This window comes from Eulemur rufifrons, chromosome 1 (genome assembly GCF_041146395.1).
Source record: "Eulemur rufifrons isolate Redbay chromosome 1, OSU_ERuf_1, whole genome shotgun sequence".
Classification (NCBI taxonomy): Eukaryota; Metazoa; Chordata; class Mammalia; order Primates; family Lemuridae; genus Eulemur; species Eulemur rufifrons.
The window spans coordinates 59,646,824-59,668,927 of NC_090983.1; the positions used below are offsets into that span (position 1 = coordinate 59,646,824).

The following is a 22,104-nucleotide window of genomic DNA, read 5'->3' on the forward strand; positions in this document are numbered from 1 at the left end:
AGACAGAACCTTAATTCAAACTCAGCAAGTCTGACTTCAGTTAACCTTCTAACTTTTTCATGATGTTGCCTGAACTATGTGCTGGTTTATTTGGATTTCATACTTTAACATCTATGTATCTTGTTTCAACTTTATAGTAAAAACCTGTTAAAAGAAAACCATAGATAAATTAAATTTAGCAGTATATTTGAGCAAAGAAATGATTCATGAATCAGGCAGCACCCAGAACCAATAAAGGGTCAAACAGCTCCACCCAGCAACCTGGACAGGCAGTAATTATAGACAGAAAAAGGAAATTACATACAGGAATAGCCTGATCCTTAGATATGTCCTTCCAGATGAACTTTTACTTGCAACCAAAAGTCACAGTTCAAGATTATATTAGGTTATTAAGCATGGAATGTCCAGTTTCCTTAAGTACTAAGTTTGACAGTTGATATCTCTGACATTTCACTTTAATACTTCTTGCTTTATTTTTATTGTGAAGATGCATTCTCATTCTTTCAAACGGAAATTTTGGCTTGTGATTATCTTTCAAATTTTTTTAGAGCAAATTTTGTGAAACCATGGATAGATAGGTCAAGAATTTGTGTTATTTTTGAATATGGGTTCCATCATGGAACCAATGCAGCACAGACAGCTCAAAATATCAATGAAGTGTTTGGGAAGGATGTGGCTAATGAACACACAGTACATCCATGGTTTGAGAAGCTCCATTCTGGTGGTTTTAATCTTGAAAATGAGCCATGTGGGCGACTTGAAACCAAGGTGGGTAATGATGAGCTGAAATGATGAGCTGTAGTGGAAGTGAATCCATCTCAACCTATGTGTGAATTAGCAGCAAGGTTTGACATTACTATTCCAACAGTATTGGACCATTTGAAACAAATCAGCAAGGTAAAGGAGCTGGATAGATGGGTATCACATGAATTAAAAGAGCATCAGAAGAGAAATCATCTCGAAGCTTGCCTTTCTTTGCTATCAGGACATAAAGGCTAACCATTGCTACACTGTCACATGCGATGAAAAACGGATTCTTTTTGACAGTCATACACATTTGGCACAATGATTGGATAAAGATGAAGTGCCAAAACACAGTTCAAAAGTGAATATTCATCAAAAAAAGCTAATGGTGTCTGTTTGGTGGTCCAGTGCTGGTAGTATCCACTATGGCTTCATGAAATCTGGTCAATCAATTACAGCAGATGTCTACTGCAACCAACTGGATGAAATTATGAGGATGCTTGTGATTAAGCAGCTGAGATTGGTCCATAGAGACAGGCCAATCATCTTGCAAAACCACATTTCACAAAAAACAACACTCCTCAAACTACAGAAGCTGGACTTGGAAACTCTCTGTTATACACCATATTCACCAGACCTTGCTCCAACTGACCACCACTTCTTCTAAACTTTGGACCACTTCTTGCAAGGAAAAATATTCAATTTTCAATAAGATGTGTAAAACTCCTTTCACAATTTCATGGTCATTTGCTCTCCAGGCTTCTTCACTGCTGGCATAAACAAGCTACCATTAAGATAGCAAAACTATGTTGATAGTTTAGGCGCATACTTTGATTAATTGTACTGCTTCTTGTTGGCATATACTAAACTTTTGATTCAAAATCGGACATTTCATATTTAATGACCAAATACGTTTTAATGAGTGCCTTGGCCTGTGGAATTCTCTGCTGCCTTCCAAGTGCAGATAAATCCACAGCTTTGAAAATCATACTAGCAGATAGTACCAGTTGCCCATCACCACAGATGTTTTAGCTGGACTATGAACGTTGAAAAGAAAAATCAATGCTTATGAAAATATGTGCTGAATTGGGTCGAATGCACTTCCCTTTAAAGGGAAACCAATGAGAAATATTGATTTGCTATAAAGCCTAGGATAGTAGCTACCCTTTCTCTCAAGACTGTCATTACATGGGAAAAAAGATCATGTTCATAAGCTCCTTAAGAAACTTAAAACCTGAAAAAAGCAACTACATATCATGTCAATTAAAGTAAGATAATTAACACTAGCATCAAAATTGGGAATCCATGTAAAAGATTCAACAAAGATGATTTAAACCTTATGTAATATTTTTAAAAACTCTTTAAGCATAAATAGAAACTCTCTTAGTCCATTATATTTCAATGGAATTCTCTGAACTGAAGAAATCTGTTAGCAGCTGACAGAGTTGCCTGATGGGTGCAAACATAAAAGTCTGCGTTGGGATTAATTTTATTCTCGGCTTGACATCAACAGTATCATGAAAAATACGAGTTCACAAACAAAGTTTAACTTATCTGTCCCTCTTATCAGGGCAGATAAAAAGTAAAAACAAAACAAAAACCAGGCCGATATGCATTCTAACAAGCAAGAGATTGCAGCAATGTCTGCAAATTAGAAGGGCCCAAGAAGCTCATCGCATTTCTGTAAAGCACTTGTGATTTTTCTGCGCCACCTGGTGGCCAAAATACAACCACCACACGTGAAAGTTGAGCGCTTTTCCCTGCCCTGGTCGAGTCTCGCAGCTAGCTGCATTGCGGGATCGGCCCCTGCACAAACGTGCGGCAAACGGTGGCAGTGGTGGGAAACAGACTTGCCCTTCTTCCTACTTCCTCCTCCATTTCCTTTATTGCATATTCTCGGGCCCGCCCACCCACTGTCCTCCGAGAGCCGTTTCTCCAGTTGACTTCCTTTTCCAGCTCCATCATTCGGTCGCGCCCCTTTTCCCCGCTGGGTTCTGCAGAGTCGACTTCGCAGGCCTCCCTGGAAGCCCCCGCCCGCGCCCGCGGTCCGCCCCCCGCAATCCCTGCCGCGAGGGACCGCCCCCTCCCGCCGGCAGCCAATGGCGGCGCGGCTCCGCCCCGCCCCTCCCGCCGCGTCCCGGAGCTCTAGCGGGGTTGGGGCCTCAGCCGGGTCCTGAGCCCCTGGATCTTCCGGGGGGTTGAGGCGAGCACGCGCGCGGGATCCCAGCGGGCCGGCCTTGCGAGAACCATGGACTCGGAGGTGCTGAAGGTGAGCCGGCAGGCAGGCGGGCGGGGGCCGGACGGGGTTCCTTTCGGGGTGACGATGGGCTGGGGGGCGTGGAGAGCTCGGGTGGACTTCGCGAGGCCGTCGTTCCCCCGTTGGGCCTTTGCCGCCCTGTTTCGTGGGTGTCGCCAGCCCGGCAGGGAGGACCGGTAGCCCTCCTCACCTGGTCGGCCTCCGCGGGCCCTGCTTTGGAATCTGGAGGTCTGGGGCAGCCCTCCCTGCGCGCTGCTTTCTGAATTGTCGTTAGTGTGCTTGTCCCCACCCTGGTCGGTGTGTTTATTTTTATATTTGCATCACGTTTGTTAGGAAAGCTTGGGTAACATATGACACTGCGCCTCCAGGTGCGATTTTTAGGGACTTACATCAAACTATTAATATTGTCAGCTCTACCGTTGGACAGTAAAAGGAGCACAGGAAGATTATATGAAACCAGTTAAAGACATGAGACTTGAAAATCGAGGGGTCTTTATGTTAGGGTGATGGTCTTCCTTATTTATCACTGATTCATCCATTCAGCAAATATTAATGGCGGGCCACTTAAGAAATGATGGTATAAAAGAATTAAAGACATGAGACTTGAAAATAAAAGTTTTTTCAGATGATGGTCTTCTCTATTCACTCCTTCAACAAGTATTTATGAAAGGCTTTCTATATGTCCGTGAGAAGCTGGAGATGTCAGTAAGCAAAACTGAACAGTCCCTGCCTTCACAGATTTTACGGTCTAATGCTGGAGAAAAACCTGAATTCAATTCGTTCAACAAATACGTATTGAATGCTTCTGTGTGTCTAGCACTATTCCAAGCACAGAAGATACTGCAAAAATAAAGCTCAGAAAGACACTTCCGATCTTGTAGCTTACATTGGAGTAGGAGGAGTCAGACAATAAGTAGGTAAATAAAATGTATCCTGTGAGATGCTAAGTGGATGAAGGACAATTTGGCAGTGCAGGAGGTTAGGGAGTGCTAGAGTGTCTTTTGCCTTTCTGCTTGAATTTTTACCTTATCCTTCTGTCAAGTTATGCCCCCATCCCCTTCTAGTTTTTCATTCCCTTAAATTTATCCCTTGCACTGCCACCCAAGTGAACTCTTTAATACAAACACTTTCACGCTAAAGATGTGGCTGCTCGTCACTTAGACTTGAGCATCAAGTCCAAGTCCTTAATATGAGGCTCTTCTTCACCCTCCCTTCCTCTCCAGTGTCATCCTCCGATACTCCTTGTCTTACTTAAGCCTCAGGAGCAGAGAATGGCCAACTTTCACTTCAAAGGACCAGATAGTACATATTTTAGGCTTTGTGGGCCGTATGGTCTCTGTCACATCTACTTATCTGTTTTAAAAGCAGCCACAGACAATACTTAAATGAATGAGCATGGTTGTATTCCAGTAAAACTTTATGAACACTGAAATTTGACTTTCATATAATTTTCAAATTATGAAATATATTTTTCTTTTTTTCTTTCTTAACTGCTTGAAAATGTAAAAAGCATTATTAGGGCACTGGCCATACAAAAATAGGCAGCAAGCCAGATATGACCCTCAGACTGTACTTTGCCAACCACTGCCCTAGAATACAGATGGCTTTTAGTGATTTCCATCACCACTTCCATCCCAAAGGACCACTGATGATTTTTTTTATTTGTGTTGTCACAGTTCCTCTGCCTGACTAACTCCAGTACCTTCCTCAAAATCATGAAAGGCAAACAGGAAAAGTGTGTATGTGTGTGGAGGGAGAGTGAGGGGTTTGCAATTTAAGAGTCAGCTCTGAAATCCTCCCCAAGAATCTTTCTTTAATTTTACTCTTCTATCTTCCCTTCACCCCATCTCAGGTCCCAAAGCTGTTTAATGTTGCTATCCTACATTCCCAAAGCAATTTATAAGCCCTTTTCTGCACTTACTACATTGTATTTCAGTTGGTCTTTAGATTATACTTTCATCTGCAAAATATAAACTTTTCTGAGGCAGAAACCATGTCTTATTCACCTTTATATTCTCAAAAGCCCGGTGCCTGGCACTAGTAGTTGCTCAGTAAATGTCTGTTGTACTGAACCACCTAACATGAGCCAAGGCAGTGGCCATAGGTCTGTTTAGTGGGAGCTAGAACAGAGAAATAGAAGAAACTACTGACAGGTGAGACTTAGGAAGAAGGGAAAATTTCATGATGCAATTTCTGGCTTGAGTGGCAGATGGCAAATGGAATTATGAATCTGGAGCTTAGATGAGAGGTCTTGGTTGGACACATTGTTTTTTATTCCATCAACATATGAGGTTCAGAGGAACTTTTTTCTTTTCAGAACAGGACTTTTATACTATATCTTCATTAATCCTCACAACAACTTATAAATTATTAACAGCATTTTACAAATGAGCAGACTGAGGTTTTGAAGATAGACCAGAGATATGAAACCAAATCTTTTCGCTTTTAAATCCATGTCCTTTTTATGATACTGTGACACTGCTCTTCAGGAGGATTATAGGTGCTAAGTGATACTAAGAAACGCTAGTCAGAATTCACATAAGATGATACTAATATTAAAAGTGTCCTTAGTTGTGGCAAAGTAAGAGGTTATTTGTGACCTTAGCAGAGTGGGGCATTGGAGGAGAACTGCAGGTTACTGAGGTGAGCTGTGGAGGTCTGGGAGATGGGGTATGGATCATACTTTGAAGAAACGTGGCTAAGATGAAGAATAGAGAGCAGTACCCACAAGGAGGAAAGCAAAGTAAAAGCTGGAGAAAACATTTGCCTTACTGATCCAGAGAGAAGGACATGGACTGGAATCTTCCAGAAACAACAGACTGTAGAACAGAGCTGTCTGGACACCCTTAGACTTCAACCCTGTCGATCAGCACTTTATCCATATTTCCCACTCCTGCTGAACGAGCTACAGTCTGAGTAGGGGGCTATGGGGTGTCCCAAATTGGTTTCTGGAGGTGAATCAGGTGTATCACAATGATGGTGGAAGTGTGGCTTCCCTCTTTGATTAGGTCAGCAACCAAGCTTTAGATAGAATCCTGAGGAAAATGGTGTAAAGTACAGACCCAATTAATCAGAATTTAGCAGGTCCTGATAGTAGTTTTCTGTCCTGTAAATCAAAATAGTATAATTTTGAAAAAAGCTTAACGACAATCATTTCCATTGGAGAATAGTTTCGATCATTTATTCTTTTATTTATTGCAGAATTCACATATAAAACAAGTAAAATGACATTTGACAGATTGCTGAGTTTAATTTGTCATTACTTTATAATGGCATAAGAACAAAATATTATATATTTTAAAAAGCAGATTTTGTTTTTAAGAAATCTGTGGTCTGGCAATGGAAGCCTGTTGTCTTTTTAAAAAAATTCTTGGTCTATTTTTCTCTTTTCTAGAACCTTCAAGAGAATATGGGTAAAGGAAAAGAAAGAGGTGAAAGTATCCTGATTTCAGTACTGTTAAAAAAAATTAGGAAAAAAGATTGGGATTATTAGAAAACATTGAAGTATTTCAGTAATTTTGTTTTTATTCTGTTCTGTAATCCTTATTATTGTGTGCTAGCCATTAACAATATTTTAAAGAACTTGGAAGAAAAAAATATCACATTACCTAAGTTTTAGATTATTCCATGTTTTACATTAACATCTGCTTCTTAGAGTATTTCAGGGCACAGGGGATATCCTTTTACAATATTTTGTCATTATTTCTTTCTAGACTTTGATTAATTACTATTGTAAAGAGAGATATTTCCATCATATGTTACTTGTTGCCAGTGAAGGAATTAAGAGGTATGGCAGTGACCCAGTCTTCAGGTTTTTTCATGCCTATGGTATATTAATGGAAGGTATGTGCTAGTTATTAAACATATTCCATCAGTTTTAAAATCTTGCTTTGCACTACAAACGATTTTTCATATCATAATCTTGATTTTCAGGTAAAATTCAAGAAGCTCTTCGAGAATTTGAGGCTCTTAAAAATAAACAAGATGTATCCCTTTGTTCTCTACTTGCACTGATCTACACCCATAAAATGAGTCCTAATCCAGGTATAGTATTTAAGTATAATGCTTAGGACAATTTTTCCTATTCAGTTCATTTTGATTTTTCTCAATTGTACCATTCAGTCTGATCATACTGTATTATATGTAGGTGCTATTTTTATCATGTTTTATCTTCCTGGGAAGAGTATAAATTCATCAATCACAAGAAACATGTCTATACTACTTTCATATTCCTTATGTCCTATGGCAACGGTTTTATTGGTACATAGCAATTGTTAACTTAAAGTGAACATATATTTAGCGATTATTATGGAAAAACAGTACAGCCAAAAAACAGGTGCTGTATATACATAAATAGCTCTGCAGCAGCCAATTTTATAACTTGTTATGTGCAAATATATAGCAATATGCAGTTTATTTCTTCATTATATTAAGTTTCTTGAAGGCCTTTATACTCTGCATGGGGGCTAGCTCTTGGAAAATATTCAGTAGATTTTTATTTAGTGGTAGGTTGGGAAATGTGATTAGGTTATAGAAGAAACCTTATGCATAAACCGGCAATTAAAGTTGTGTGAACTATCTTAGTGTATAGTTAACTTAATGGCTAAGATCAGAAGAATATCCAAATTATAGATAATAAAGAAGTAATAGCATTTATTCTTTCATATATATCTAGTAACAGCTAATAGGATTATAAATATAGATTCTGTTACAAATAGACGATAATCAAATGTCATAGAATGGTTTCTTAAGTATCAGAAAAGACTTTTTTCTTAATCAAAATATCACGTCTCCTTCACTCCACGTACACATATACAAATCAATAGTAAATAAACAGATTTAACAGTTACATGCTTACTTTCTGCAAGGAACTGTGCCAACCATGGTTAGAAGATACAAAAGAATTGTAGTAAGTGATCCATGACATAAAGTTTATAATCTAGTTGAGAAAACAAAATGTAAAAGCCACAAAGATTAAATTCCACTGTTACTATAAATGATAAAAGATGAAACAAGTCCATAATTAATTGAAATTGATATATACTGTTAATCCACAGGAGTGGGCTAGGAATGCTTTGTAAAAGGTTAGAACTTAATCTGGTTTATAAAGGACAGGTAGAATTTGAATATGAACAGTATGGGCCAGATAGGAGAAACAGATGGGCAAATACATAGAAGTGGTTCAGGATTAGGCTCTTCTGTGGATCTCCTTTCTCTGTGCTCCAGCGGGAATCCTTTTTAGCTAGAGCAGAGAATTTACATAAGAGAGCTGTAGTCAGTTAAATCTAAATAAAAGAAGTTAGTACAAAATATTTTCTTTCTGTAATGGAGTTTTCATTTAGTTGGTTATTCCCAGCAGTATTGGTTCTGTTGGGAAATGTGATTTCCAGCACACTGAAAAGATGTATACAGAAATATTGTTTAGAGACACCTGAACTCTGACCCTGCTTTCTGCCATGGATGATGCTGAATAGACTTGAGCTCTAGCAGGGGCCCTGTTGTCTGTAAATATCGCCTAGGAAAGGCCTAGGTTGTTAGTGTACATTCTTCCTGAATGCTCCTGTAAGCCTGATTGTAAAAAGACTTAGGCTGAGATCTGGCAATAGCCAACTTCGTGCAGACAGTGTCACAGTTAACTGATACCCCATTAGGGACTTGATGGAAATCTGGGCTAAAAAGTATAATGCCTGCTCCTCTCCTGCCCTAATGAGTTCTTGTCTGTTTCTACATCATGGCTATTTAATGACAATTTCTGACAGGACTATGGGGGGAAAGTGGGGAGAGGGAAAAAGGGTCTTCATGTCAAGCAATCTGTAGCCCTACAGAGACAATTTTGTTTCCTTAACTCACAAAGTTGTGCCTTGATAATTCCACATTTAAATTTATATCTTAAGAGTTAAAGGGAAGAGTCACTTACCTTTTTCCTTGGTAGCCATTTTCTCTAGAAAGGCAGAACTGTTGGATGCACCACCCTCAACTTTGATAGTTCTTCTTTCCTATTGCGTGACTAGTCCTGATTCTGATTCAGTCCAGAATTTGGATATGATTGACATTTGTATCCTCACCAGATACTCATCTATAATAAATTTAATATAAGTGAACAAAGTTATTAGAAGGAGGCCATCTATTTAAGAGAGTAGCCAAGCGGTGTTAAACTGCATAAGAGTAATTACAGTGGCCCATGACAGTAGCCCTACATGTTTATGTATTTTAGAATTAGATTTGAGAGTCAGGTAATTTGAGTACTAGTACTGGACCTGTTCCTAATAATTGCATTATTTTATTATAAAAAATTAGCATATATAAATAACCTTTCTATATGGGCACTGACATAAACTATATAGCTGTACTGTGCATTATGTCAGTTGTTAACCACATGTGGCTTTTGGGCACTTGAAATTTAGCTAGTTTGAGGAACTGAATGTTAAATTTTATTTATTTGTAATTTTTAAATTTAAAACTGGTACTTGATTCAGTTATTAGAGAACTTACATTTAGAACAACTTGAGTCTGAATCTGCTTTTCAGTGATAAGTTTTATGAAATCTAACTACAAATCAAGTATTTCTGAAGAAAATTTAGCATCCTGAGATATACTATAAGTATAAAATACACACCAGATTTAAAAAAGTTAGTAAGAAAAAAGGAATGCCAAGTATCTCAACAATTTTTATATCAACTATGTTTTGAAATCATAGTTCAGATATATTGGATTACATAAAATGTTATTAAGATTAATTTAACTTATTTGTTTTTATTTCCTTGATGGGGCCTCTAGAAAATTTTAAATTACATATGTGGCTTGCATTTTATTTCTATTAGTACTATAGAGAGAAGAACTAAATTCTCTGCCTTGTTAATTATCTGATCTATTATAAACACATGATCCAGAGCTTGATTTCCACTTAATGTCATTTTTCCCTCTCAGATAGAGAAGCTATTCTGGAAGCAGATGCCAGACTGAAGGACCAACGTAAAGGAGCTGGGCAGAAAGCGTTATACCATGCAGGCTTATTTTTATGGCACGTTGGTCGCCATGAGAAGGCGAGAGAATATATTGACAGAATGATCAAAATATCAGATGGTAGTAAAGAGGTAGCTGTTTTTCTTATTTTGAAGTAGTAACATTAAAGGAAGCTTACGTTATGGATATATTCAATAGTATTTGCAGTTTAGCTCTTCGTTCCTGTCTACTGTATTCTCACTTTATAAATAATAGCTTTATTTTAATATTATATTGTAAAATAGGGATTCTCAAAGCTTGTTTGTTTTTATACTGTTAACACTTGAAAAGATCCCTCCCTGGTTCCTTCCCTCCCCTTTTCTCTTTTCCCTTCCTCCTCCTTCCTGCCTTCCTTATCTCTTTCCTTTGTTCCCTTCCTCTTTTCTTATTGAATAGCTCTAGATACAAGGTACAATTATTTATACTGTTAATAATGCAAAGATAAAGAATATATAAGCTTTACTTTAATGAATGAATCATCTAGTAGTAGCATAGAGCATATACCCAGCTAATATTGTGAGAAAAATTACAAATGGTATGAGATAGATGTGATTAAAATATTTAAGAAAGTAATAACTAACATTTATTGCTTGCTTAGTTTGTGCTAGGAATAATTTTAAATTGAGGAGAGATCACATTTATAGGTGTTAGGAGAATGAGGAAGAATTTTTTGAAAAAAGTAGCATTTGAGCTAAAACCTGAAAAATGGATACAGTTTCAGCAGGCAGAGATTATGGAAAAGGGAAGTAGATACTACCAAGGTGGGAAATAATAGATAGAAATGAAACATGTTGATTCTAGGTGGGTACAGTGAGACCTCATATCTAATGGGAACACAGGGTACATACATGACAAGGGTGGAAGAAAAGCCTGGAGAGGTAGGTTGGGACAAATTGAACGATTTTGACTGCTGTGTGCAAATATTTGCATCTAATTTGATGGGCATTGAGATGCCACTGAAGCTTTTTAATCGTGGGAGTGATGTTAGAGTACAAATCCAGAAGATTAATTTAATAGTGGTTTGTGGGTTAAACTAGCTTGGGGAGAAACTGGAATGTGGTAAAAAAAGTAAGAAAAGGAAAAGGTAGTACTTTCTGGCAGAAGGTTTTGAGGGACTACACTAAAATATTGTGTAGTGATTACAAAGTTGAGAATTTTTAAATATCCATAGGACTTGTCAACTGATAGATAATAAGTAATAGAGGAAGATAACGAGGTGTCACATATCAAGATGTCTTTGAGGCTTTAAGCCTAGATTATTCAGAGACCAGTTAACATAAATGGAAAATACCTTGGAGATGTTGTTTCTTCATATGTTTATTGGCCATTAGTCTATATTCTTTCGAAAAGCTTCTGTTCATGTCTTTTGCCCACTTTTTAATGGGGTTGTTTGATGTTTTCTTGCTGATTTGCTTGAGTTCTTTGTAGATTCTGGTTATCAGCCCTTTATCGGAAGCATAGCAGGAAAGTATTTTCTCCCATTCTATAGGTTGTCTATTTGCTCTGTTGTCTATTCTGCCTGTACAGAAGCTTTTCAATTTAATCAGGTCCCATTTATTTATTTTTGTTGTTGCTGTGATTGCCTATGGGGTCTTCTTCATAAATTCTTTGCCTAGACCCATCCCTATGAGTTTTTCCAGCCTCTTCTTCTAGAATTCTTATAGTTTCATGCCTTAGGTTTAAGTCAGTCTTGAATTAATTTTGGTGAGTGGTAAGAGGTGCAGATCCTGTTTCAGTCTTCTACATGTGGCTATCCAGTTTTCCCAGCACCATTTATTGAATAGGGATTCTTTTCTCCATTGTATGTTTTTGACCTTTCTAATCATCAGGGAACTGCAAGTCAAAACCACCATGAGATATCACCTAACTCCAGTCAGAATGGCTTTTATCAAAAAGTCCCAAAACAACAGATGCTGGCGTGGATGCGGAGAGATAGGAACACTTATACACTGTTGGTGGGACTACAAACTAGTTCAATCTCTATGAAAGTAGTATGGAGATACCTCAAAGAACTAAAAGTAGACCTACCATTTGATCCAGTGATCCCACTACTGGGTATTCACTCAAAGGAAAAAAGGACATTTTATAAAAAAGACACTTGCACTCTAGTGATTATAGCAGCACAATTCACAATCACAAAGATGTGGAAACAACGCAAGTACCCATCAATACATGAGTGGATTAATAAAATGTGGCATATGTATACCATAGAATATTATTCAGCCATAAGAAAAGGGTGAACTAATAATACCTTTTGTAACAACCTGGATGGATCTGGAGACTATCCTCCTAAGTGAAGTATCACAAGAATGGAAAAACAAACACCACATGTACTCACTGTTAAATTGGAACTAAATGATCAACACTCATGTGCACATATAGTAGTAAAATTCAGTGGAAATCAAGCAGGTGGGAGGAGGGAGGAGGGGAAGGGTAAATTTACACCTAACAGGTAGAATGTACGCTACCCGGGTAATAGACACACTTATAACTTTAACTCAGACTGCACAAAAGTAATTCATGTAACAAAGATGTACACCAGTAATAATCTGAAATTTTAAAAAAATTAAATAAAAAAAAGAAAATACCTTGGGATGAGAAGCTAGTGTTGGAGGGAGGTGATGTCTTTGACTTAATGCTATATTTCAGGTGCTGGCAGAATGGTAAGATGGAGATAGCAGATGAGCTTTTGGAAAAAGAGAAGAAAAGTTTAGAATAGGTTTTGGGCTAGAAATATAGGTTGGGAGTCATCCTCACAGAGATGGTAGTTAAAACCATTCAAATGATGACACTGATCTAGTGAGTGGAAATAGCATTGATTGAGATTCTTATCTGTATTTTCAGGTGAAATACAGGAAGGTAAATATAATCTTATTTAAAGGTTTATAAAGTTATGAACTAACCTAGACATTTTTAAATAGAAGGGCTTATTTTGCAATGTTTTATTTGATCTTAAAAGGAAAAATAAACAATCAGTTTTCATCTTCTTATCAATCCTATATCTCTTATACCCGTTGGCCCACTAACATGTCTAAAGGTAAACATCCATGACTTCTTCAGTTTTTAATTTCTCAGGTCATTCATCCTTTCATTTGAAATTACCGGACTAGTCACAGAGGTTAAGAAGATAGTTGCCAAATTATCTGAATTTTTAATGTATGTGAAGCAAGATATCTTCTATTATTCCATCTTAGTTCATTTGGACTATTTGTCTAAAACGACGCAATAAATTCTTATTTTTATATTGAATTACATATTTGACAATTATTAATAGTAAATTATCAGTGAGGTTTCAAGGAAGAATATTGGCTTTAACAATAATGAAATATTTGACAAGCTTCTTAATATTCATATTGAGCCTAGTAGTAATCTTAAGGGCCGAAATTCCTAATATAATTCCCAAGACTCTGGGCTGGCAAGGGTTCCAAAATGATTTCACTACATACAATTTTATTGTTCATAACATTATTTGGTAAGTCCTATTTGCTGTTAATTACAAAAAAAAAATAACATTAGGCTTATCTCTTTCATCAACATTTTTTTGTTTCATTTCTAAAAAAAGGGAACTATAATTAGAATTATTTGTTTTACAGGGACAAGTTTTGAAAGCATGGCTTGATGTTACAAGAGGAAAAGAACCTTATACTAAAAAAGCACTAAGGTGTTTTGAAGAGATATTAGAAGATGGAAATGATATTTTTGCTTTGCTGGGTAAGGTGAGTTGGACTTACCATGTTTCATGTTTCAAAATGCATTCATAATATATTTAAAATCCAATAAAACTAAGTAGCTCAAAAAAGATGATAGTTTTCATGATACTGTAATCAGCTCTCAATTGTAAGGTGGACTGCATTTGTGTAGGACACAGTAAACTAGAGAAATGTATTCCTTGTCAAAGTTCCTGAATTCAGGATTGGTTGTAGTTATTTTTTGTTGCTGTTTTTGACTTACACATTTTTTCCTCAACATGTATTGTGTGTCTAATATGTACAAGAAATCACTCTTAGATTCTAGGGAAATCTCTGAGCAAAAGAAAACCTTCTTTTGTGGAGCTTATTTGCTACTGGGGGAGACAGACAGTAAACAAAATAAGTAAGTAAATTATATGGTACACTAGAAGCTAATATGTACAATGGAAAAATTATAAGTAAAGCAGGAAAAGGGGGAGAAGAGGAACTGGGGCATGGACTTGCGATTTTAAATGAGGTGGTCAGAGAAAGTGACATTTGAGAAAAGACTTATAGGAGGTGAGGGTTAAAGCTGTGGGCATCTGGGAGCAAGCGTTTCAAATAGAGGAGATAACGGGTTCAGATACCTTAAGACATATTCAGGGATAGCAAGGAGACCAACGTGGAAAGAGTGAAGAGAGTAGACGTGAAGGCTAGAGGAAAGAAGGTGGGTGTGGGGGTAATAGGAGAGGTGAGCCTATTCTGTAAGGCCTGTGGCTTTTATTTTAAATTAGATAGGCAGCCAGTGAAAAGTTTTGAGCAGAGAAATAACATGAGTGGACCTACATTGTGAAGGATGAGCAATTGACAGTCCTTAGAAATCATTGGTGGGTGAAAATATTTAAGTAGAACTTTTTCTTCAATCCCCATTTATGCCTTCTGAACACTTTACAATTTATTTTTTTTTATTTTTGATTCAGCAAAAATAATTTTTTTTGGGGGGGGGAACAGTAGTCTATTAGATAAGCAATAATTTGAGGAGATAAAAAAGAAAAAGAGGAGAGGATTGGTGTCTTGACTATTGTTAATGTCCTCACATCCTTCAAATCCTGTCAATTTCTGTGGATAGCCAGCTTGTTCAGGTTTGCCGTAGTCAGTACAACTACCATTCAGGCCAGTTGCACTCATGTTTTACCTGATGGCACAGCTGTAGGAATTGGGCATTTGGCAAGTTTAAGAAACACTTTTTCTTGATCATTTTTCTTCCTCTTGAAAAAGCTAGTTCATAATCTTCTGGAGTAGGAGCTATTCCAGGTGTTAATATAAACAGCTTAGGAGGGATTTTTCCTTTTTCCTCCAAATCCTCAAGATTGGTTTAAATTCCTTGTCTAATCTGACCCATTGCAATTATGTATTTATTTTCAATTAATTCAGCAGAAGGGCTGCATTATTCTAATTCCAACTAGGAATGATACAAACCTCATGTACAGCAAATTTAGCTTAATGTGGTATTTTGCATTTAAATGGCAGGGGGATGGTCTGAGGAAAAGTATTAGATGTGGATAAACATAATGTCTTTGGAGAATGATTTTATCTTGCAGCACCAGCTCTTTAGGTAGATGCCAATGGCAAATCTAATTTTAAAAAATTATCTACATGAATCTCTTTTCTATTGTTGTTAGTTATTTAGAAACTTACATACTAATGTATTTTGATAAAGTGGTGTCTTTGGGTGGTTCTCATACTTTCTTTTAGTTTTGTAGGAATGTAATCTTAAACTGTTTTTAGGTATGTATTGCAGTTCTAGTATAGATCTGTTGAGACTGGATACACATTTTTTAATTGAGATATACCAGAACTAAATTTATTGCTATAGGAAATCCAGAAGCAAATTTTTAAAAAATCTAGTATGTGGTAAATGTACCTCATTATCTGTTTTTATTGTACTAACTACATTTACAGCTTTATTATTTCTAACTATGAAATTAATTCATAGGCATAGTAAAACCTTTTTTTTTTTCAGAATTACAGTAAAATCTGAATGGGAAAATAAACATCACCACTAGAAATAACCAGTTAAACTATTATATATAGTATCTCTTCATGTAAATGAATATAGATCTAACAAGTCTACATATAATCACTTTTAATGATTACCTAAAATTTTATTAAGTAGATATGCTATGATTTAACTACTCATCCATGTACATTTTGGGTTATTTTTGTTTTTTCTGTCATATATAAACAATTCTGCCATAAAAATTATCTATATGCTTCATTGTCATCTTTTACAATTATTTCCTTAAGATAATTCCTGGAAGTGAAAAAGTAGAAGTAGAAATATTTGTATAAACTTTATTTTGCTTCTTTAAAATTGTATGTTTTTAACCTAAAAGTAATTTCTAAAAAAAAAAAAAAAATGCAAAATTTCAGAAATTTCTTAAATTTTAGATGCTACTTGCAAGTACCTGGAAATATTTTAATCTAAAAGGATAAGTTTTCTGTTCTAAATCAAAATATTTTATGCTATTTCTAAAAACATTTTAAAAAATTTTATCCTTGGCCGGGTGCGGTGGCTCACGCCTGTAATCCTAGCACTCTGGGAGGCCGAGGCGGGTGGATCGCTCAAGGTCAGGAGTTCGAGACCAGCCTGAGCAAGAGCGAGACCCTGTCTCTACTAAAAATAGAAAAAAATTATATGGACAACTAAAAATATATATATAGAAAAATTAGCCGGGCATGGTGGCGCATGCCTGTAGTCCCAGCTACTCGGGAGGCTGAGGCAGGAGGATCGCTTGAGCCCAGGAGTTTGAGGTTGCTGTGAGCTAGGCTGACACCACGGCACTCACTCTAGCCTGGGCAACAAAGTGAGACTCTGTCTCAAAAAAAAAAAAAAAAAAAAAAAATTTATCCTTTAATCATATTTTTTAGCTATTTAAAAGTGACTTTTAAAAGTTATATAAAATATATTTTTATTCTGCAATATTTTAAAATTTTTTTGATAAAAACTTTTTTTCCCCTCATTAAAGTGATAACTGCTCTTTACAGTAAAGTCAGGAAATGTAAAGCACTAGCATTCTATCTACTCTGGATTGTGAGAACCTTAATATTAAGATCACAGTTTTGATGTCCCTTTTTTTCCTTCCATTAGGCACAATGCCTTGAGATGCGCCAGAATTATTCAGGTGCTTTGGACACTGTGAACCAGATGATCGTGAACTTTCCAAACTTCCTTCCTGCTTTTGTAAAGAAAATGAAATTACAACTAGCCTTCCAGGATTGGGACCAGACAGTTGAGACAGCACAAAGGTTAAGTAAAAAAAGATGACATAAGTCTCTTTGCATCTGGTTATTATTTTGAGAAAAAGGAAAATCTATGTGTATTTTTTTAATTTGATTTTTCCAAACAGTATAGAATTGAGGAAACACTTAAAATCATATTGCTTTTAAAAACTGAATTTATTGATTTACATAAATATCTGAGTGCCTGTTCTAAGACAGGTAACTCTTCTTAGGTAAACAAATATCCCTTCCCCTCCGGAAGCTTATACTCAAGTGAGAGAAACCATATACTAAGCAAACCAAATACGTAGATTATGTAATTTGTTAGAAAGTGTAAGTGCTATAGAGAAAAGATACAGCAGGAAAGACACAGAGAATGTTAAGACGTTGAACTTTATGGGGCGGTCAGGGAAGTCCTCACTGAGAAGATGGCATGTAAGCAAAGACCTGAGGAAGGTAAGAGAGTAAGCAGTGCAGATCTGCATATCTGGGAGAAGACTGTACAGAAAGAAGGAAAGCAACTGCAAAGACCCTGAAGCAGTAGCACATGGCCGGTAGTAGTTTGAGGAGTGGGAAGGAGTAAGAGAGATGAGTAGGCTGTGAGGTCAGAGAGGAAGGGCGTGAAGGGTATTATCAGTCATTGTAAGTATTTTGATTTTTCTTCTGAAGTGTGAAGTCCTTGGAGGGTTCTGAACAGAGGAGTGCCATGATCTGAATTACATTTGAAAAGAATCACTGTGCTGTGTGGAGAACAGACTGTGGGGAAGCAGGGAAGGGTAGAAGCAGGGAGACTATTTTGCAAGCTGTGTCCATAATTGGGAAGAGAAGTGCTGGTGGCAGGCCCCGGAGAGTGCTAGTGGAAGTGCTTTGAAAAGTAGTTGGAATTTGGATGTGTTTTGATTGGGATAGTGAGAGAAAGAGAATACTTGACGGTAATTCCAAGGTTTGGGGCCTGAACAACTAATATAACAGCAGAAATAATGATGATGAAGTGTTGTAAAGTGCTCAGAGTGCCTGGCACATAAGAAATGCTGTTTATCCCTACAACAACCCTAAGAGGTATGTACCATTAGTATCTCTATTTTACAGTTGAATAGACTAAGACTGGGAAAGGTTAAGTGGTTTATCCAAAGCCACACTACTGGTTAGTGGTGGAGTCAGAATTCAAATGTAGAGTATTCTGGTCCCAAAGTCTGTGCTTTTAAATGCTATCTGTGCTAGAGGATGGAGTTGCCTTTAGCTGAACGGGAAGACTGTGGAAAAAGAAGGTTTTAGGGGGAGGTAAAAAGTTTAGTTTTGGACATCATAAGTTTAAGATGCCTCTTAGAAATCAAATTAGAGATGGATGTACGAGCAGGTAGCTGGATGGCTGAATGTGGAGTTCTGGAGAGAGGTCTAGGTTAGAGATAGATATTTTGGAGTGACTGGTACATAGATGCCATTTAAAGCTATGAGATTGAGAATAAATGTGTAATGTGAGACAAGCAAACCAACTTTTCAAGCCCTTGAATAAAAGAAAATATGTAAATTTATTTCAACATTGACTGAAATGTTTTTCTGCAGGTTACTGCTCCAAGACAGCCAAAATGTAGAAGCACTAAGAATGCTGGCTCTTTACTATTTGTGTAGGGAGGGGGATATAGAAAAGGTAAGTTGTATTGTATTATTTAAGTTTCCTGTATTAAAAATGTATTTCATTACACATATACACACGTGTGCATGCACACACATTAAAGCCTTGAACTCCTATTTTAGAATGTATGTCATAGTAGTTTTTAGTTGATTACTAGAAATACACCTTAACAAAGAGGTCAGCCTCTGAAATCAACTAGTAAAACAAAAATATTATATAGTTGAAATTGCCCTCAAAACTCCCTTAAATCATTAACTATAGTGTATGTGGTTTTCTACATAAAACTCCTGTGCCATAATATGTATGATTAATGAGACCAGTGTTATTGTGTTTGAAAAAGTACATACGCAAAATGCAATTTATAATACTTTTACAATTTAATTGAATTTGTAAAAATTAAATGGGCTTAGGATGAAATTGTACCTTAGTATGAAATATTGTACCTTATACTAAGGTATATCTGTCTGTAGTAGTGAATACATTGACTAGAGTATGGAGTGCCAAAATCTGAAGCAAATAGTGTTATAACATGTAGTGGATTTGCATTGTGTTTGGGGTGGTCATGTTGGTCAGTGTGACAGTGCCTGATAAGTACTTCAGTAACTACTAAGAGAATCTTAGTTGGGGCAAATCTTCAGGAAACTTTCCAGGCATTGAAATTACTTATACTAACTACCTTAATGATTTTTCTACTCTAGAAAACATTTTAAATGTAAACCAGTCTATATAGACAATTCAAGGGCTGATCTCATAGAATATTGTTTGTAAATATGTTATCATTCATACCTCAGTTGTATTATAAATTAATTATTAGGGGGGAGCTTGGCATATACAGTCAATTGAGTATTATGGGGGTCTTTACTAATCCAAAGGTTTCCATTAAATAACAAATATTAAAGGAACACATTTTAAAACTCAAGAATTTTTATTTATAATTATTGAGCTTGTTAAAAAATTTTAATATGTCTTATAACATATAAAATTCTTTTGGAAGAGAAGGAATTTGTAAAAGCAAAAGTCTTTTAAAATATTAATAATAGTATATTTTATTAGTGCATATATACATGTATTATGTTCTTTTTTCTTAAAATTAATGTTTTAAGAAAATAAAATTAATTTTGAAATTAATACTGATTGCTTTCATTTTAGGCTTCCACCAAGCTAGAAAAGTTAGAAAATGCATTGGATGCCATGGAACCACAGAATGATCAACTTTTCTATAAGATTACACTAGCATTCAGCAGAACTGTAAGATTACCTACTATGTATGAGATCTCTTATCTATAGTAGGGGATAAAAAATAAGTCAAAAAGGTTGAGGCACCAAAGAGCATATGGCCTAGTGTGAAAATATGATATGTATCTAAATATGTCATACATTCTTCAGAAAGGCGATATGGTTTCCAACTATAAGAACCCATCATGGGGGCTTCATGGAGGAGGTGGCACTTATTATACCTTTAAGGATAGAGAAGTGCCTTCTAGGCAAAGAAAATACAAAGGAGTTTATTTTAATCAGAAAATAGGATTTATGACTAGGTTATTCTTTGCTCTTATTTTGTTTTTTAAAACTATTTGGAACAAAAAACTTTTAAAGTGGGCAGACTATTTTGGTGGAAAAATGGTTGCTATCTTATTTTTTTTGCAATAGTAAAGAAATATTTTTATTATAAGCACCCAATAAAAGGAAGGTAATCAGGAATGGAATAGAAAAATACAGCAGAATCTTGAAATCAATACAAGGAATGAGAGGATTAAAAAGTGAATTAAACTAGCAAAACATAAGTAAAAAGATACACATAAGTAAAATAATTAGTAAATACAAAATTGAAAGAAAAAATAAAGGAAGGATATTGTTAAATGACTTGAATAAACTGAATTCTCTTATTTAAAAACAAAGATTGTCAGATTGTGTGAGATTTAGGGTAAAAACAAATCCTTGTTATTACAAAAGTTTGAATTAAGAAGGGTGTTTACCTTTTTTATTTACCTTATTGCCAGAAACATTTCAATTAGTTTTTTTTATTAAGCTCACAAAATTATTTAAATTTATCCAAACATTTAAATAAATATTTTACTCTTAAGAGTTATCTTCAAAAGTTATATACTTATTCTAATCTTAACCACATTGCCATTTTTTGAAATAGTTTTGAAGTTTTCTTCAAGATTCTAAGGTCTTTTAAAATATTCTCACTGGTGGCACAGCTTGTTTTTAAGGAGAAACCAGATTCTAGTCTGAATTTTTTATTTAATTTTTTATATATGTGAAATAATGTATGTATATATGTACACATACATACATGTCCTTACAATAATGATTTTCTTTTCTAATTTGTAAAAGAAATCATGAGATAGTTTGAAAAAGGATTTCTAAAAATATATTTGTGCAGCAACATAATTAGAAGTATGCTTTTCGTACTATTTTGTAAAAGCCCTATTCATTAGGATATACAAGTTCTGATAGAATATAAACTCTTTCTTGGTGGTTAGTAGAGGAATGTTATTTTTCTTTAATTATTAAGTAATTATTGCCTTTTCTTCACTCTTATGAAGTATAATTATATATATATTTAGAAAAAAAATCCCTCAGTCTCAGTAGAAGTGTTTGACTTCTAGTCTAACTTAATTTTTTTTCTTTTTAGTGTGGACGTAGTCAACCCATTCTTCAAAAACTTCAAACATTATTAGAGAAAGCTTTTAGTTTAAACTCCCAGCAACCAGAATTTGCTATAGAACTTGGATACCAAATGATTTTACAAGGAAAAATCAAAGAGGCAGTGAAGTGGTATAAGAGTGCCATGACCCTGGATGAGTCTAATATCTCTTCACTATTTGGTATGGTAACCATTTTCATGAATGTTCCTAACATAGATGCAAATAATTGCTTTTAACTCGCCATTAAAGAGGAACAAACGTATTTTGCAGTTTTCTGAAATTCAACTGTTCTCTACTATTAACAATAGAAAAAGTCATGTGTCTTTGAAAATAAAATTTTTACTTCACAAATAATATCTTGAAAGAATAGATTTTTATAAGATAATTCCTATAAATCATAAATTCTTTAGTAAATGATATTGTATAGCTTCAAGGCTACCCATTTTACTTTCTTTCACCTTTTTCTTCTCTCTTTCTGTGTTTCCTTAAATCTAAAACTTTATTGTGATGGGAGGAAAGTATGTTTTATTAATGTAGTTTATGTCAGCTTGAAGTGTATCTTGCCTGAATTGGTGTGAACTTGACTATTTTTGTCCTGTTTGGTTTTAGGAGTTATCCAATGTCAATTAATTGAAGGGCAAATCGAGGAAGCAGATCAGCAGCTAGAATTTTTTAGTGCAGTTCAGCAGTCCATTGGAAAATCTGCGGTACAGTATTTTATCAGATCGTAGATCCCAGCTACTATTAATATTTATAAACTATGAAAATTTAAATAAGTCTTATTGTTTAATAATGACTTTAAAGGACAAATGTTCGCTAATTTTAATACATAATTGCATTTATTAATCTACCTCCATACAAAAC

At 35.5% G+C, this 22,104-nt stretch overlaps 1 protein-coding gene across 1 annotated transcript in view; it reads left to right on the forward strand.

Moving 5' to 3' along the window:
- The first annotated feature begins 2,952 nt into the window (after nt 1–2,952).
- The window catches only part of TTC21B (tetratricopeptide repeat domain 21B), a 66,782-nt gene continuing 47,630 nt past the window's right edge, over nt 2,953–22,104 (forward strand). Inside the window, exons 1-10 of the mRNA XM_069471918.1 lie at nt 2,953–3,013; nt 6,715–6,844; nt 6,935–7,045; nt 9,929–10,095; nt 13,597–13,719; nt 16,823–16,980; nt 18,517–18,601; nt 19,736–19,834; nt 21,228–21,420; nt 21,850–21,947. Of these exons, the coding sequence (XP_069328019.1) occupies nt 2,993–3,013; nt 6,715–6,844; nt 6,935–7,045; nt 9,929–10,095; nt 13,597–13,719; nt 16,823–16,980; nt 18,517–18,601; nt 19,736–19,834; nt 21,228–21,420; nt 21,850–21,947 (1,185 nt within the window). The 5' untranslated portion in view covers nt 2,953–2,992. The remainder of the gene's footprint in view (nt 3,014–6,714; nt 6,845–6,934; nt 7,046–9,928; nt 10,096–13,596; nt 13,720–16,822; nt 16,981–18,516; nt 18,602–19,735; nt 19,835–21,227; nt 21,421–21,849; nt 21,948–22,104) is intronic.